Source organism: Harpegnathos saltator, unplaced genomic scaffold (assembly GCF_003227715.2).
Source record: "Harpegnathos saltator strain DR-91 unplaced genomic scaffold, Hsal_v8.6 scaffold130, whole genome shotgun sequence".
Classification (NCBI taxonomy): domain Eukaryota; kingdom Metazoa; phylum Arthropoda; class Insecta; order Hymenoptera; family Formicidae; genus Harpegnathos; species Harpegnathos saltator.
The window spans coordinates 695,467-710,517 of record NW_020229907.1 but is presented as its reverse complement, the minus strand read 5'-3'; the positions used below and the strand labels follow the sequence as shown (position 1 = coordinate 710,517).

Sequence of the window (15,051 nt, the reverse complement as noted above, 5' to 3'; positions counted from 1 at the left end):
GCCAGTGCCAGAAATGCCGGTTTCGCCTTTTCCAGAACCAGGTGTTGTATTTCATCTTTATGCGCCAATAGGCTTTGAGCGTTCGTATACAGAATTGACCCCTTTTCTGCCTGTAATTGCTATTTTCCATTTCCCTTTCCCCTGCATTTTTATTACAATATATTCTATAGTGAAGGTTTATAATTTATTTATTATAATACTATATAAACTTAAATAAAACATTATACCGTATATGTATAAAGAGAATGTACAAGAACATTTTATTATAATAAAAATGCTGTCATGTATGTATTAATCAAGTTTTAGTTCGATATAGTTTTTGGTGCAGCCGCACCAAGATTTTTTGTATTAAATATTTTTTATTGCATTGTTATAATAATTAATTTGTTACAATAACAAGTAAAATAACCATATAACTCAGTGTTCTAATAAATAATGATAAATTTTATCTGTAAAAATTTGTTATTTTATTAAAAAATTTTTCGAACGAAAGTTGCATGGCTTGAAAGACGACACATGACGGAAATGTGGATTTGACCTTGAATGACCTTGTCAAAATTAAGCCAAAGTCATTAATGTTTTTTAAATAGAAACTACAATTTTTTATTACATATTCTTGTAGCTTATCTCGAGAGCTTTCCAAAACACTTTAACAAAGTTACATTTCATTGAGTACTTTCCGAGTTATGAGGCTTGAAAGTTAAGGCAAGACCGATCACTGATCCGACCAATTAAGGCAAGATCGATTCGAATATGTCTTTAGCCGTTAATAAGTCTTGGTCTTACAAGTTCGAAATAAAACGTCCTTGCTTTTATTACAATATCCTGTAAGTTAACAAATATTCTTCACACATACAAACATAGTATTATTATATTTTTATTGAGTAGTGCACTGAACAACTATAACATTGTTCTGAGAGTTTTCTCATTTAGAGCGACGAAACAAATATATTTTATGAATTCTTTTCGCGCAGATAGAAAATTTCACGGATGTAATTGTTTCTGGGGATTATTTAATACTGTATGAAAAATATTTATTAACTTACAGGATATTGTAATAAAAGCAAAGAGGTTTCATTTCGTACTTCTTGATTCTGTTACAATATTCTTTTATATTTCATACTACATCCTTGTATAACTTACAATTATTCTTACTAATTATTCTTAAAATATTATTAAACAATCCAATAATCAAACCTGTAAACCTACCCGACTCCGCAAAATAATTAATAAAATATATTTCATTTTCTTGACGCCGAATATTATTAATACTATTACAGATAATATTACAAATGATATAAATTTTTACAAATAATATTTTATTATTAATAATATTATTATTTGTAATATATATTATTTGTAATATTATTATTTGTAATTTTATTTGTAATTGTATAATAATGTTACAAATAATACAAATTTTTACAAATTTTATTATCGCTCTTGTAATAGTTGCGTTACTTATTGCGTTATTCTACTGCGTTATTCTTACTGAGTACTCATTACATTCTTTGCGTTTCGCCGTTTCTTAATTGAGCGTTATTTGTTGTTTGCGTTTAGCATTGCGTACTTCCTTCCTAGCTCTCGTCAGCCTTCTGAGAAACCCGATGTTGGGCCGAGGACGACCGGACGGTCGGCCACTCGATCGAGCGATATACAGGGTGCACGATTTATCTGAAGACATTGAAATATCTCGAGAACTATGCATTGGATAAAAAAAGTGGTTAATGAAAGTTGTTAGTCTCGAAGGGGGACATCCAATGATACCAAACTCGACCTCCCACCCCACCCCCTGGGGGTGGGGGTTGGAGGCAACTTTGAAATCTTAAATGGAAACCCCCATTTTTTATTGCAGATACGGATTCTACGCCACAAAATACGTAAATTTTGTCCGAAACTTTTTTTTTTATTCGTGATAGATGGCGCTGTAATCGCAAAAAATCATATTTTCCGCAATTTTCCAGAAATGATCATTGGATTGAGAAATAAAAAATACCTGTTTAATATTTTTAAAGAACATAATAAAAGTTATTCCTCCCCCCATCCTCTCGGGGTAGGGTGGATGGTAACGTTCAAATCTCAAATGGGAACCCGAATCGAAGATGGAACTGCTCGACGCGCCACTATGGGTGTATGGCGAACTACGGCTTATTATAAAAGGCAGTGCAATGCAGTGATTACAATGGTCGGTGGATTGGCAGAGGTGGCCCGATTAATTGGCCTGCTAGGTCGCCTGATTTCTTTCTGTGGGGTTACCTAAAAGATAAGATTTATCAACAAATGCCAACAATTCGTGAAAACATGGTAGAACGCATAAGAAACGCTTGCGCTGAAACTCCCGCAGATATGCTTCTATCCTGTGTACAGTCATTTGAAAAAAGGATCAATAAGTGTATTGAAGTTGAAGGTAAAAATTTCTAACACTTACTCTATAATTAATTGAACAGTGAGAGGCAAGGGGACTCACATTTAAAAAGCACCCCGATCTGTGAGAGGCAAGGGGACTCACATTAAAAAGCATCCGAAGGGAACATAAAACTACTACGTCCTCGTCGTTGTTCCTGTGTAACGCTAAAAGTAGTTTCTCGGAAAAATTCAACGCTATCTATCACGAATGAAAAAAATTGTTTCAATAAAAATTTCACGTACAATCTAATTCTGCAATGAAAAATGTGGGTTCCCATTTGAGATTTGAACGTTATCACCCACCCTACCCCGAGAGGATGGGGGGGAATAACTTTTATTATGTTCTTTAAAAATATTGAAGAGATATTTTTTATTTCTCAATCCAATGATCATTTCTGGAGAATTGCGGAAAATATAATTTTTTGCGATTACAGCGCCATCTATCACGAATCAAAAAAAAAGTTTCGGACAAAATTTACGTATTTTGTGGCGTAGAATCCGTATCTGCAATAAAAAATGGGGGTTTCCATTTAAGATTTCAAAGTTGCCCCCAACCCCCACCCCCAGGGGGTGGGGTGGGAGGTCGAGTTTGGTATCATTGGATGTCCCCCTTCGAGACTAACAACTTTCATTAACCACTTTTGTTTATCCAATGCATAGTTCTCGAGATATTTCAATGTCTTCAGATAAATCGTGCACCCTATATATGAGCCAAATCAGTCTATAAAACAAAGGCTATGATCAAATTGAATCTCGCTCTTTGTCTTACTAACGTACTATAGTCTATTTCTTCTAAGTTTTCATAGTATATAATGTGAGTCTGAAAATGTTATCAAATCTTTCCAAGAGATGCCCAGGTAGAAAAATCATAATAATATAATTATGATATCAAAAAAAAGTAATTTTAAGACAAATCAGGATGATGTCATTCGATATAGTTTTCGTGATGGTTTGGTGATGTTTTTTTGATATTGAAATAATGTTACCCATACAGCACAGAAGCTGCAGCAACATTGTTGTAACATTGCAAAATTGCATATTGCAGTACAATATTACAGCGAAATTGCAAAAACAATATTATGCAATATTATTTCTGCAATATTGCAGCTATATTGCAAAGATATTAATTTGCAGTAACAATTTAATATTCGTGAACGAATGTCCTATGCGACGCTAAACACTTTAACCTCCTCTTTTTACCTTCTCTTTTAACCTCTATTCGTTGATAGATGTTACAAAAAAACTTGACTGCGATTGTTCAATTTTTAAAGCTTACGGCTTAAATCACCGAATGTAAAACTAGTTAGAGTTAAAGTCGGTCTTAACTCTATGACTCATTGTAAAACCAGCTTGTCGTCATGCTATATCAATATTCTAATTAGTGAAGAAGGCCTTGTGCCTCCATCGAATTAGCAGAGACCTGGTCACGTGATCAGTTTGCCACTTTCTCCCTTTAAGGCTCTCTAGCTGGAAGTTCGATTCTCCTTACAGTGTCTGTTACGTAGCTGGAGAAAAGAGGTATGTAAATACATTTGGTTATTGTAACAAAGACGTTATTGTAACGTCTTTCGATCAAACTGATCTAGATCGCAGTCATATTTTCATCTCAAACGAGAAAGAACGCTTATCGACATATAATGGCAATGTAAATATCGTTTTGCAACGCAATTCACTCCGTAAAATATTACAATTCGTCCCTTTATATTTTATTTAGTCAAGTTGCAGATGACACAAATGTGTGTGTTGAGAAACTGACGGAGCCTTATAACTTTTTTGAAAGGCCTCATTGTGATTAGACTATAAGCTATTTCGATTCGCTTTTACACAAAATAAATGAATTTTAAAGAAAAAAGTGTTATTCTACTCCGTAAAGCAATATGATTTTGATCAATATTGCAAATAACGGTATTATTTAGATTCAAGTTGCTATTTAATTATTATTTAAAATTTTATAAAAATAATAATAATATGGTAATGATATATATTTCAGAAACTGTTCGTATATCCCACAGCGCAATGACAGACAACGATTATGCGGAATATGTATCGAAATGACTTGCACAAGCGACTGTACGGATTTCAAGGCAAAAAATTAGAGAAACTGTGGCTTATGATTAACAATGATATTATCATTTAATATAGTATTTTTATTAATAGTTTTATTAATAGTATTAATATAATATTTTTCATTTATATGTGTTCCTTTTAAATATATGTGTTCATAATTTTTTATAGTTCTTTGATGTTTTTCGTTTATTTTTTACTACCAAAGTAGATAAAATACTTTATTTATGTTTTATATACATATGTTTATTTTTTGTTACGAACACCATTATGTATGTGCACCATTTAGTATATTAACCAAAGAAGCAAATTTTTATTTAATATTAATTGTTGTAACATACATTTATAAATAAATATATATACATATGTGTTATAATTTTGACTTATTAATAGTTACAATACTACTACGATTGCTGTTTAACATATATACTATAGTATGTGAGTCTAACTTATAACTTGCAATTATGATATCCTACATAATATAGCTGTTTGCTAATCTCTACAGATATCTTGTGGATATCAAATGACAAAAATACTTCAATATGTTACGATAATATTCAAATATCCGCTTTTTATTACATTTTTATAACAAAATATAACATTGACGTAATTATTATATTTCGTTTTAGATGTAATAAAAAGCGGATTTTTAATATCGCAATAATATTATACTGACAATTTTGCCATCTGCTGGTATCTGTGGAAAAAAGATTAACACATAATTATGTTATATGGAATTGTATAATTACAAAATGTTGAATACATGTTTTAGAATGGTTTAGTTGCATATATTAGAGCTATAGTTAGAGCTATATATTATTATATTGTTTAATTTTGTATATTACAGCTATTATGCCACTCTATATACAGACACACACACACACACGCACGCACTCACGCACGCACGCACGCACGCACGCACACGTATGTATATAGGCATAATAGCTGTAACTTTATTGCATATATACTATATAACATTGTTATTGCAATATTACAACAGAATGTTGCTGTATTATTGCCGTATAATATTGCTGCAGTATTGCAGTACAATATTGCTGCGCTATTATAATGCAATATTGCTGCATCATTGCAACGCAATATTACTGCAAGCGGACATTTTAATGTTGCTGCAATATTGCTGCACCATTGCAGCAACATTTTGCAATGATGTTGCAATGATACAATCTTGCAAAACAAGATTGCTGCAATGTTGCTGCAATCTTTCTGTGCTGTATGGGTATGGTGACTTTTAGAACTGTACATTAAAATAGAAAGTCACGACCCTTAAGAAAAATTACTTTAAGATGTTCAAATTAACTTAAAGTTGCTTATAGTTACCTAAAGTTATTTATAGTTAACTATAAATTTGGGGAGGGAATACGGGAGTAGTTCCCCCGACTTCCCTCCTCACGGTCCGACAGGTAGACATCCCGTAGGGGTTTTAGTCGGTAAGAATCGGACATAACCCCCTTCCCCCCCAAGGGGAGGGGGTATCCATGATGGATTTCCCCTGCGTGACCAAAAAAAAAAAGTTAACTATAAATTACTTACAATTAATTATAGATAATTTTAAGTTAATTTGGAGATTTGAAGCAATTTTTCCTAAGGGAATAACATCAAAGTGACGTCAAAATGACAAGAAGATGATCTAATCATGATTACAAAATGAGTTTTTATAGTCTTTTGTTACTCATTTTGAAATCATTGTAATTTTTTGTTTAAATGATAATATAGCTTCCCATACAGCACAGACAATTGCAGCAATATTGTTGCAATGTTGCAACATTGTACATTGCAGTGCAATATTATAAAGATATTGCAAAAACAATATTTTGTATTATAATATATCCCACTCGGCATGTAATATTGCTGAAAAACTAATGATACAGAAATATTTCATAAACATTTCAACTGTAACTTTGCATCTGAAGTATTTCAACGAAGTGCCCGCATCATGTGTTTTGTAATATTGCAATCGCAATATTTCTGAAATTTTGAAGAAAAATAAAAAAGTTAGCGTTCATATTAATATGTTTCTATAATATTGCAAAAGAAATGTGGCAGACGTAATATTTCATATATATTTCTGAAGCATTATAAAAGTAATATTACACTTACTTTATGCAAATAATATTTCTGTAACATGTCAAACGCAACATTGCAATTAAAATATTTCTGAAAATTTTCTGAAAGGTTGTGTAAATAATGAAAAATTGAATTGTAAATTTAATTGCAAAGTTAATATCTATAATATTTCAGAAGAAATATTGCAGATGCAATGATTTAGAAATATTTCTGATACAAGATAAAAGTAATATTACATTTACATTACACATATTATATTTTTATTATTATATTTATTATATTTCTAAACATTTCAGATGCAACATTGCATTTGTACTATTTATGAAAATTTGTTGATAGACTAGAACTTACAAAAAATTAAATATATATATTTATAATTAATTATAATAATTATTATAATAATGAAATATAATATAAACTTTGTATTTGAAATTTTTAGAACAATTAAAATGCCGCGTTAATAAACAATTTTTAAAATTTTATTTAAAATTGATTGTAGTATAAATTGTGTGTAAGTGTGTATATGTGTGTATAATCTTCAGTTATATAGGATTATTTATCATGAAAAACCATGCAAATTTGATATAAAAACATAGTTTTCTATATTTAGTAAATAATAATAAAATAAAAGTGTAGATGAAATAAGCAATAAAATTGAAAATACAGATTTTAATGTACATATATTTGATTAAAAAGATAAAATTACAAAAGTTTTATTTACAAAAAATAAATCTTATATATAATTAATTGTAGTATGCAGAATAGGAAAAACGATAACGGAATGTGCTTTTTTATTATTTTTAGGTAATTTTAGTAATTTGGCCCTTATAGATAAACATAGCCATGATAAAATAACATCATTTACTTTACACACGTGGATCGAAAAATCAAATGAACTCATAAGATATTCATATAAACTTTTTAATTTCACAAATTCTCTACCAATAGCATATGATATATTATCATGAAAAACAAAATTTAGCGCTTCAACAATAGAGCCATCATCTAATAAACAGCAATTATTCTTGTTATCTGTAATACAAACGTAAAAATCATCTTTGTACATTTCTTTATATTGTTTTAAAAAGAATGTATTTTGACACATAATACCGTTATAAGGCGTTGTTCCAATCTGATTAAATTTTCAGAAATTTTTATTTTCTTTTGCGACGTTAATTCATACTCTTTCAATTTTCTGGAAATTTGTTGGAGTGGCTTTTCACCCTTTTTCACAAGTTTTATCAATGTTCCTATAAAATTTTCGAATCGAAATACGCTAAAATTGTCTAAGGCTCCATATTTCTTAACATCTGCTGCAATATGTTGCAAATTATGCACATTATGACTGATATACCTTTTACCATATAATGTTTCAAAACTCGAAACAAAATGATTTAATAATTGTCCCGCATAAGATACATTTACATCATGAAGAGAAAGAACTGGTGAAGCTAAGATAGTAATAGCGACATGTAATTCTAGGAAATGATTGTATAAATCTTTTCTTAAATGTTTATGTAAAACTACTGGTCCCAAGTATAATAAAAATAAACGAAATTCCGTGGCTTTCCAATATTTTAAGTATTTCAGAGATCTTGGTTTTCTGTTAAAATCCGATGGTATAAATTGTACAAAATCTGTTAACGCATTAGAAATTTCATGCACAATGTTGGACTGAAGTCGTACATTTTTATTGATTGGTCCGTTTAACCAAAGCTGAATTAACTTACGCATCACTCCTAGACACACCAGATGCATATAATCTAACGGAACGTTAGATACCAATTCAAAGTACGGTATGTTAATGAGCTTGGTTTCTTTATTTTGATAATTTAAATTATAATTAAAGTTTTTAAACATTTTGTCAGTTCTAAGTACATCGCAAAATCCTGGAAAACATATTGTGTTTTCAATGTAATCTCCATGAATACAACATTTTGTACAACTATCATAGCCGCTGTGACTTTTAACCATTAAAATAAACGCCTTAGCTGGTGAATCACATATCATTCCCTTGATTCGTATTTTATAATTATTATTATTAAAATCAATACCCTCATTAATTAATGAAATCGCTTCATCTATAAATGATTTTAAAAATTTATTCGCATCACTCGGTTTTCCTTCTCCATAGTAGATACCGACAACATGAACTTCTTTAATAATGTCATCTGAACATAATATAGGCCACAGACATTTTTGCGTTGATTTATCAAGAGGTGCACCATCAACATTTATGAAGAGATTAACTGTTTTATTATCTAAATGTAATTGTAAATATTGCCTTTTATTCAAAATATTTATTATTGCATTTCTTAAACCACTATGCCAGTATTGTCCTTGACACATTTCTTTAACATCTGTAGATGTAGGAGTATGGAGAAGTTTTCGTGGATCCTTTGGAAATTTTACATTAGTATGTAAATTTAAAATTCTCAATAAATCAACCTTGGCTTCTCGTGATGTTTTGAATTGTCTCATCCATGTAGCAATAACTTGTATGAAGTTATCATTAATCATAATTTCACCATCATTCTCTGTTTCATCCTCAATCGACTCTATATCTGATGCTTCTGTTTCATTATCGTCACTTGAATTGAAATTTGGGTATTCATAACTATGAATACTGCTATTGCAGTCAGAGTCATCGTTTTCATTACCTAATACCTCATGTATATCATCTGTAAAATATATATCTTTGTTTACCAATGATTAAATGTACGTATAAGCTAAAATTTTAAACTCATAATAAAAATATTACATATATATGTATATATATTAATTATCATTTTGTCTTTACGTTTCATTTTTTATAAAAATAATTTTAAACACTGTTTATTTATAATTATATGTAAAATTTGTTTATAATTTTTATTTAAAATTGTATATAACATTTATAATTGTATACATATAATTATATATAAAAATAGTATTATATTATATAATGTAAAAATTTAAATGTATTTTAAAATATTATTTTATTCATTATTACTGCATATTAGCGTCATTATTATTGTGTTCTTTTTTATGTTAAATGTAAGTATCAATTATTCTAATTTTACTAAATTACTATACTTATGCATCTCAATACAAGCATACGAGGGCGGTCCGATAAGTACTTAGCCTCACCGCCCGATGGCGCCACTATCGCAAGAGAAATTTACTATCGTGTAGTACATTCTCGTAGACGGCTACTGTCGAAATTTCAGCCGAATCGGACTCGTAGTTTTGTTTTGACCGCGTGTGGAAGCGGGCATGTCCGCGGATTTTAGAAAAATGGAAAAAGAGCAATATCGGTCGGTGATTCGATTTTTGTTTTTGGAAGGGAAATCGCGCAGCGAAATCAAAGAGCGCTTGGATGCTGTGTACGGTGACTCTTCTCCTTCGATGGCGACCGTCAAAAATTGGTTTAACGAGTTTCAACGTGGTCGCACGTCGGTTTTTGATGAGCCACGCCCAGGTGCCCCGAAAACGGCTACCACGGAGGATAACATGACAAAAATCCACGGTCTCGTATTGGCAGACCGCCGATTGAAGGTGCGTGAGATAGCTGAGACAGTAGGCATCTCAAAAGACCGCGTGGGTCATATCCTGCATGAAATTTTGGGCATGAGAAAGCTGTCGGCGCGATGGGTGCCGCGTTTGCTCACTCCGGACAACAAGCGCAACCGTGAGACCACTTCAGAGCAGTGTTTGACGCTGTTTAAGCGCAATCCGAAGGAGTTTCTGCGTCGTTTCGTGACCGTCGACGAAACATGGATCCACTGGTACACACCAGAGACCAAGGAACAGTCGAAACAGTGGACTTCACCCGGCGAACGTGCTCCGAAGAAGGCGAAGACTGTCCTATCGGCCGGAAAGGTGATGGCCACCGTTTTCTGGGATTCACAAGGTGTGATCTACATCGACTACCTGGAGAAGGGCAAAACGGTCACAGGGCTGTATTATGCCGAATTATTGGGCCGATTCGACGCCGAATTGCAGAAAAAACGGCCTCATTTGGCGAAGAAAAAAGTGCTCTTCCACCATGACAACGCACCGGCTCACACCTCACCACGGTCAAATTGGTCGAATTGGGCTACGAACTACTGCCCCATCCACCGTATTCTCCAGATTTGGCCCCGTGCGACTTCTTTTTGTTTCCAAACTTGAAAAACTCACTCGCCGGGCAGAAATTTGAGTCGAATGAGGAGGTCATCGCCGCCACGGAGGCCTACTTTGCAGACCTCGAGAAAACGTATTTTTCAGACGGGTTAAAGAAGTTGGAGCATCGCTGGGTCAAGTGTATCGAGCTAAAAGGAGACTATGTTGAGAAATAAATCGCCACTTTTCCAAAATTTTCGTTTTTCTTTTGTAGGCTAAGTACTTATCGGACCACCCTCGTATATATTATTAATATTTATTGTATTAATTATACTTATATATACTTATATACTATATATAGGGTGTTTGAAAGCTTATCATGCAGACGAAAGTTGGGAATAGATTGGGTGTAGCCGAGAAGAAAAGTCATGTACCATAATGTCAAATTGGCAATAGTTATTAATAACCGAGTTATTAATTGAAAGATGTGAGCCAACAAGCGCGTAGAGAGCGGAGCGCGACCGCAGTAAGCACGTAGATATTTGATACAGGCGGAGTCAACGAGTGGCGTTAGGCGAGCGCGCGCGGCGAGGGGCAACATAAGGAGACCAACTCGGTTACAAAGTCAAAATTTTCGATTTTTTTTTTTTTTCAAAAATCGATAGTAGTATTCGTAGAGAAAATATTCCTAAAGCTATAGAGAGTAGTTCGAAGTCGTTCGGTAGATACAGCTCACGAAACAGGTACGCGTCACGTAGGTATGCGTGACGTACGCACGGCGAGAGCGCTTAGCGACGCTCCGTCTCTCGGTCTCTCGCACAGGACTATCGTTTCGGCAGATGTTGAGTCAGCGTTTGTGAACACTGATCTGTTGTGTAGTCTGCATATGTGTTTGTTTGTATAAGTGTAGTCGAGGTAGCTGTTTTAAACACAACGGATTTTTGAAAAGTTCGTTTCGAGGCGGTTATTGCTAACAGTCAGTCGAGCCCCGTTGTTCGGTGTGTGAAGACGTTCCTGTGTGAAAACAATAAATTGTATCCAAAAGGAAAAAAAGAAGAGTCAGCACGTGCATCAAGACCGCGAAAGAGATAGTTTCATGGCAATAAATTTACGAAAGAGGATAAGGATGTGGAGCAGAGTGACACCGCTAAAAAATTTAAAATGCGAGTAGTGATGATATAATTTATGATCCACTACATTATTATAGAATTGTAGAATTTGTAACTGTTTTTGGCGCGCTCGCGGAGTTGCTTATTTGTAGACAATGCAAGCAAAATGTAAAGTTTGAAGAATCCGGAAACCGCGGTCTCGGTTTTAAACTTATTGTTCGATGTACTTGTGGTCGTAAAGAAATCGATTCAGGGCCGTTGATTAATACTAGCTATGAAATTAACCGAAGAATCGTTTTCATTATGCGACTATTAGGCATCGGCCGAGAAGGTATAAATATATTTAGTGGACTTATGGACATCGGTCAAGGTATAAGCACGAGTTCATACACTATAAGTGTGCAACATATATACACAGCGGCACGTTCGATGTTTGATATTTTCTGCAAAAAAGCCAGTGAAGAGGAACAAATTGAAAATGTCAACAAAGGAAGACCTCCAACAGAGTTCAAAGTATCTGGCAATGGTTCGTGGAAGAAACGTGGGTTTACTTCGTTATACGGTGTAACGACCCTCATTGGATATTATACTGGCAAAGTCATAGACCTCGTCGTAAAAAGCGGATACTGCCAAGCCTGTACGTTTTGAAACAAAAAGAAAAGTACTGACGAATATATTGAGTGGTACGAACAGCACAAAGAAGAGTGTTTTGCAAACCATTCCGGTTCCGCGGGTAAAATGGAGGTCGACGCCGTGCAAGAAATGTTTATGAGGTTCAAGGAGAAATTCGGCGTGGCGTACACTAATTACATTGGAGACGGTGATTCCAAAACGTACAAAGCCATTTTAGATCTAAATCCATATGGCGACGATCTCCCGGTAGTGAAAAGTGAGTGCGTTGGACATGTAGAGAAACGGATGGGCACGCGGCTCCGAAATGTAAAAACAAGGGAAAAACTTGGTGGAAAAGGAAAATTGACCAATGTCCTTATTACTAAATTAACAAAATATTATGGATTAGCAATAAGGCGAAATGTAGATTCCGTTGCCGGAATGAAGAAAGCTATAATGGCAACACTTCATCATTTATGCTCCACAAATGAAAATCCGAAGCATGACAATTGTCCGGCCGGGGCCGACAGCTGGTGCAAGTGGCATAAGGCTGAGGCGGCAAGTAAAGATTTCAACCATCCCCCTCCACTTCACCCAGAGGTCGTAAAACATTTGCTCCCAATTTATGAGGACCTTTCCAAGGAACAGATTTTGACAAGATGTTTAGGTGGACACACACAAAACTCCAACGAGAGTTTTAATTCAACTATCTGGCGCCTAGTCCCAAAACATTTACATTCGGGATCAAAAATTATAGAAATCGCCGCCTTCATTGCTGCGGGTGTGTTTAATGAAGGATACTCGTCAATTTTAAAAATAATGAATGTCCTAGACATAAAAATTGGGCAACAATGTAGATGTTTCGCCGACAACTACGAGACGCAGCGAGTGCAGCAGAAAGAGCGCCGCAGATCAAGCAGCACGCAGGAGGCTCGAACAGCTCGTAGAATCCTGCAAATGGGACAGCACGAGTTCTATGAGGAAGCGGAAGACTTGCTGTATGCGCCTGGTATAGCAGATTAGCCTATGACTGCTGTAAGTATTGAATAACCATGACTTTTTCGTAGCAAAAACTTTAAACGCGTTTTTCTCAACTTCACTTCTTTCAAACTGGCGTGCACGATACAGAAAAATTTATTCGACCGATCGACGTCTGCCGGCGATTTTTTCTTAACTAATTACCAACCATCGTCGGTGAACTCAAAACATTTATAAAAAACATTACATTAATCAATTATTTTTGCAAAAGTAAATCGAAATTTTGTCGTAAAAAATCGTACCTTTACCTTTACAATCTCGCATTTTTTGTAATTCTATACTTTTGTCTTAGTTTTTTAAGTTCATCGACGATATAATTCTATAACAAATAAGAAAAAATTTGGTTCATATGTTTCAGACAAGAATTGGATCCGCTATCATGCACGCCAATTTATAACTCCTGCGACGCGGCGCTGCGAAGACATTCTCATATCGCGATATTATATGCATAATGTTTAAATATTATAAATTTTGTTTATTGCCTAAACATCGACTAAAATACCTGTAAAGTTTTAGAAAGATTCGCTTTACTGTTGTTTAGATAAAAATTCACAAAAATCACCAATTTTTCCGCGTCCTAACCGAGTTGATCCCCATAAGCGACAAGAGGCGGCCACCCAGCGCTCTCTATGCGCTCATTGGCTCACATGTTTAAATTAATAATTCGGTAACTATTGCCAATTTGTCATTATGGTACATGACTTTTCTTCTCGGCTACACCCAATCTATCTCCAACTTTCGTCTGCATGATAAGCTTTCAAACACCCTGTATATACTATACACTTAAATATTATATATTCATCCTGCAGTTGCAATATGTCATAATCAATTGTCATATTCACTATGTTCCAATACTTGATCACTAGTATGAATCAATCTCTCATTTCCACTTGGATTAATCGTTTGGATAGGGATAAATGATGATGGCAGATTTTCTAATGCACCAAAAATTCTGTATACATCAGCTTCAGTTTGTTGTTGTATGAGACGACGGTTATGTTTATCTGAATAGAAACGAATTTGTTTCTGTCTCTTATCATCCGCCATTCTACATTCAGCTGTAAATATTAATATTCTAAACATTAAAAAGTATCATAAAAACAAATATATACTATACTAGTATACACAGTCTACTTATTGTTATCATTTATCAGGTGTGAATAAGTTTCCAGCGTTATTTATTGAAAATGACAGGACTTATTGAGAAAATGGAATACAATCTTAATTATCAAAGTATATTTATTATCAAAATATTTTTTCTTACTAAAATGGAGTGATTGCTGTTGCGCTCGGCAATTGCTCTGAGCAAGAAAATGGAAGAGAAACGATTGTTTACTGGCCAAGGAACGCAACAGGTCATACTGCTGCATGACAATGTTCATCCCCATATCGTTTTATCGACAAAACAAACAATTTTCGACCTAAGGTGAGAAGTTCTTTCATATGCAACATATTCAACTGATCTCGTTTCTTCAGATTATCATCTGTTTAGGTTCCTACAGCACACACTTTGTGGGCAGTGCTTTGCAAACGTCGATGATAACAAAAATTGCTTCGACAACTTCATCGCCTTTAAGCCACAATCTTTTGTGCAAAGAATGTGAAGACTACCTGATTTATGGGCTAAAGTGGCCTAGAGAGATTTATGGGCTAC

The 15,051-nt window shown here is 33.9% G+C and overlaps 1 protein-coding gene across 1 annotated transcript; it reads left to right on the top strand.

Moving 5' to 3' along the window:
* The first annotated feature begins 11,812 nt into the window (after nt 1–11,812).
* LOC112590660 (uncharacterized) lies at nt 11,813–14,005 on the top strand. Its single transcript, XM_025307893.1, has 2 exons — nt 11,813–13,394; nt 13,756–14,005. The coding sequence occupies exon 1, from the start codon at nt 12,486–12,488 to the stop codon at nt 13,380–13,382; it is 897 nt and encodes a 298-aa protein (XP_025163678.1). The 5' UTR covers nt 11,813–12,485; the 3' UTR covers nt 13,383–13,394; nt 13,756–14,005.
* Nucleotides 14,006–15,051: the final 1,046 nt, after the last annotated feature.

Coding starts and splice junctions, on each gene's coding strand:
- LOC112590660 (XM_025307893.1), top strand. CDS start 12,486: ATGGAGGTCGACGCCGTGCAAGAAATGTTTATGAGGTTCAAGGAGAAA.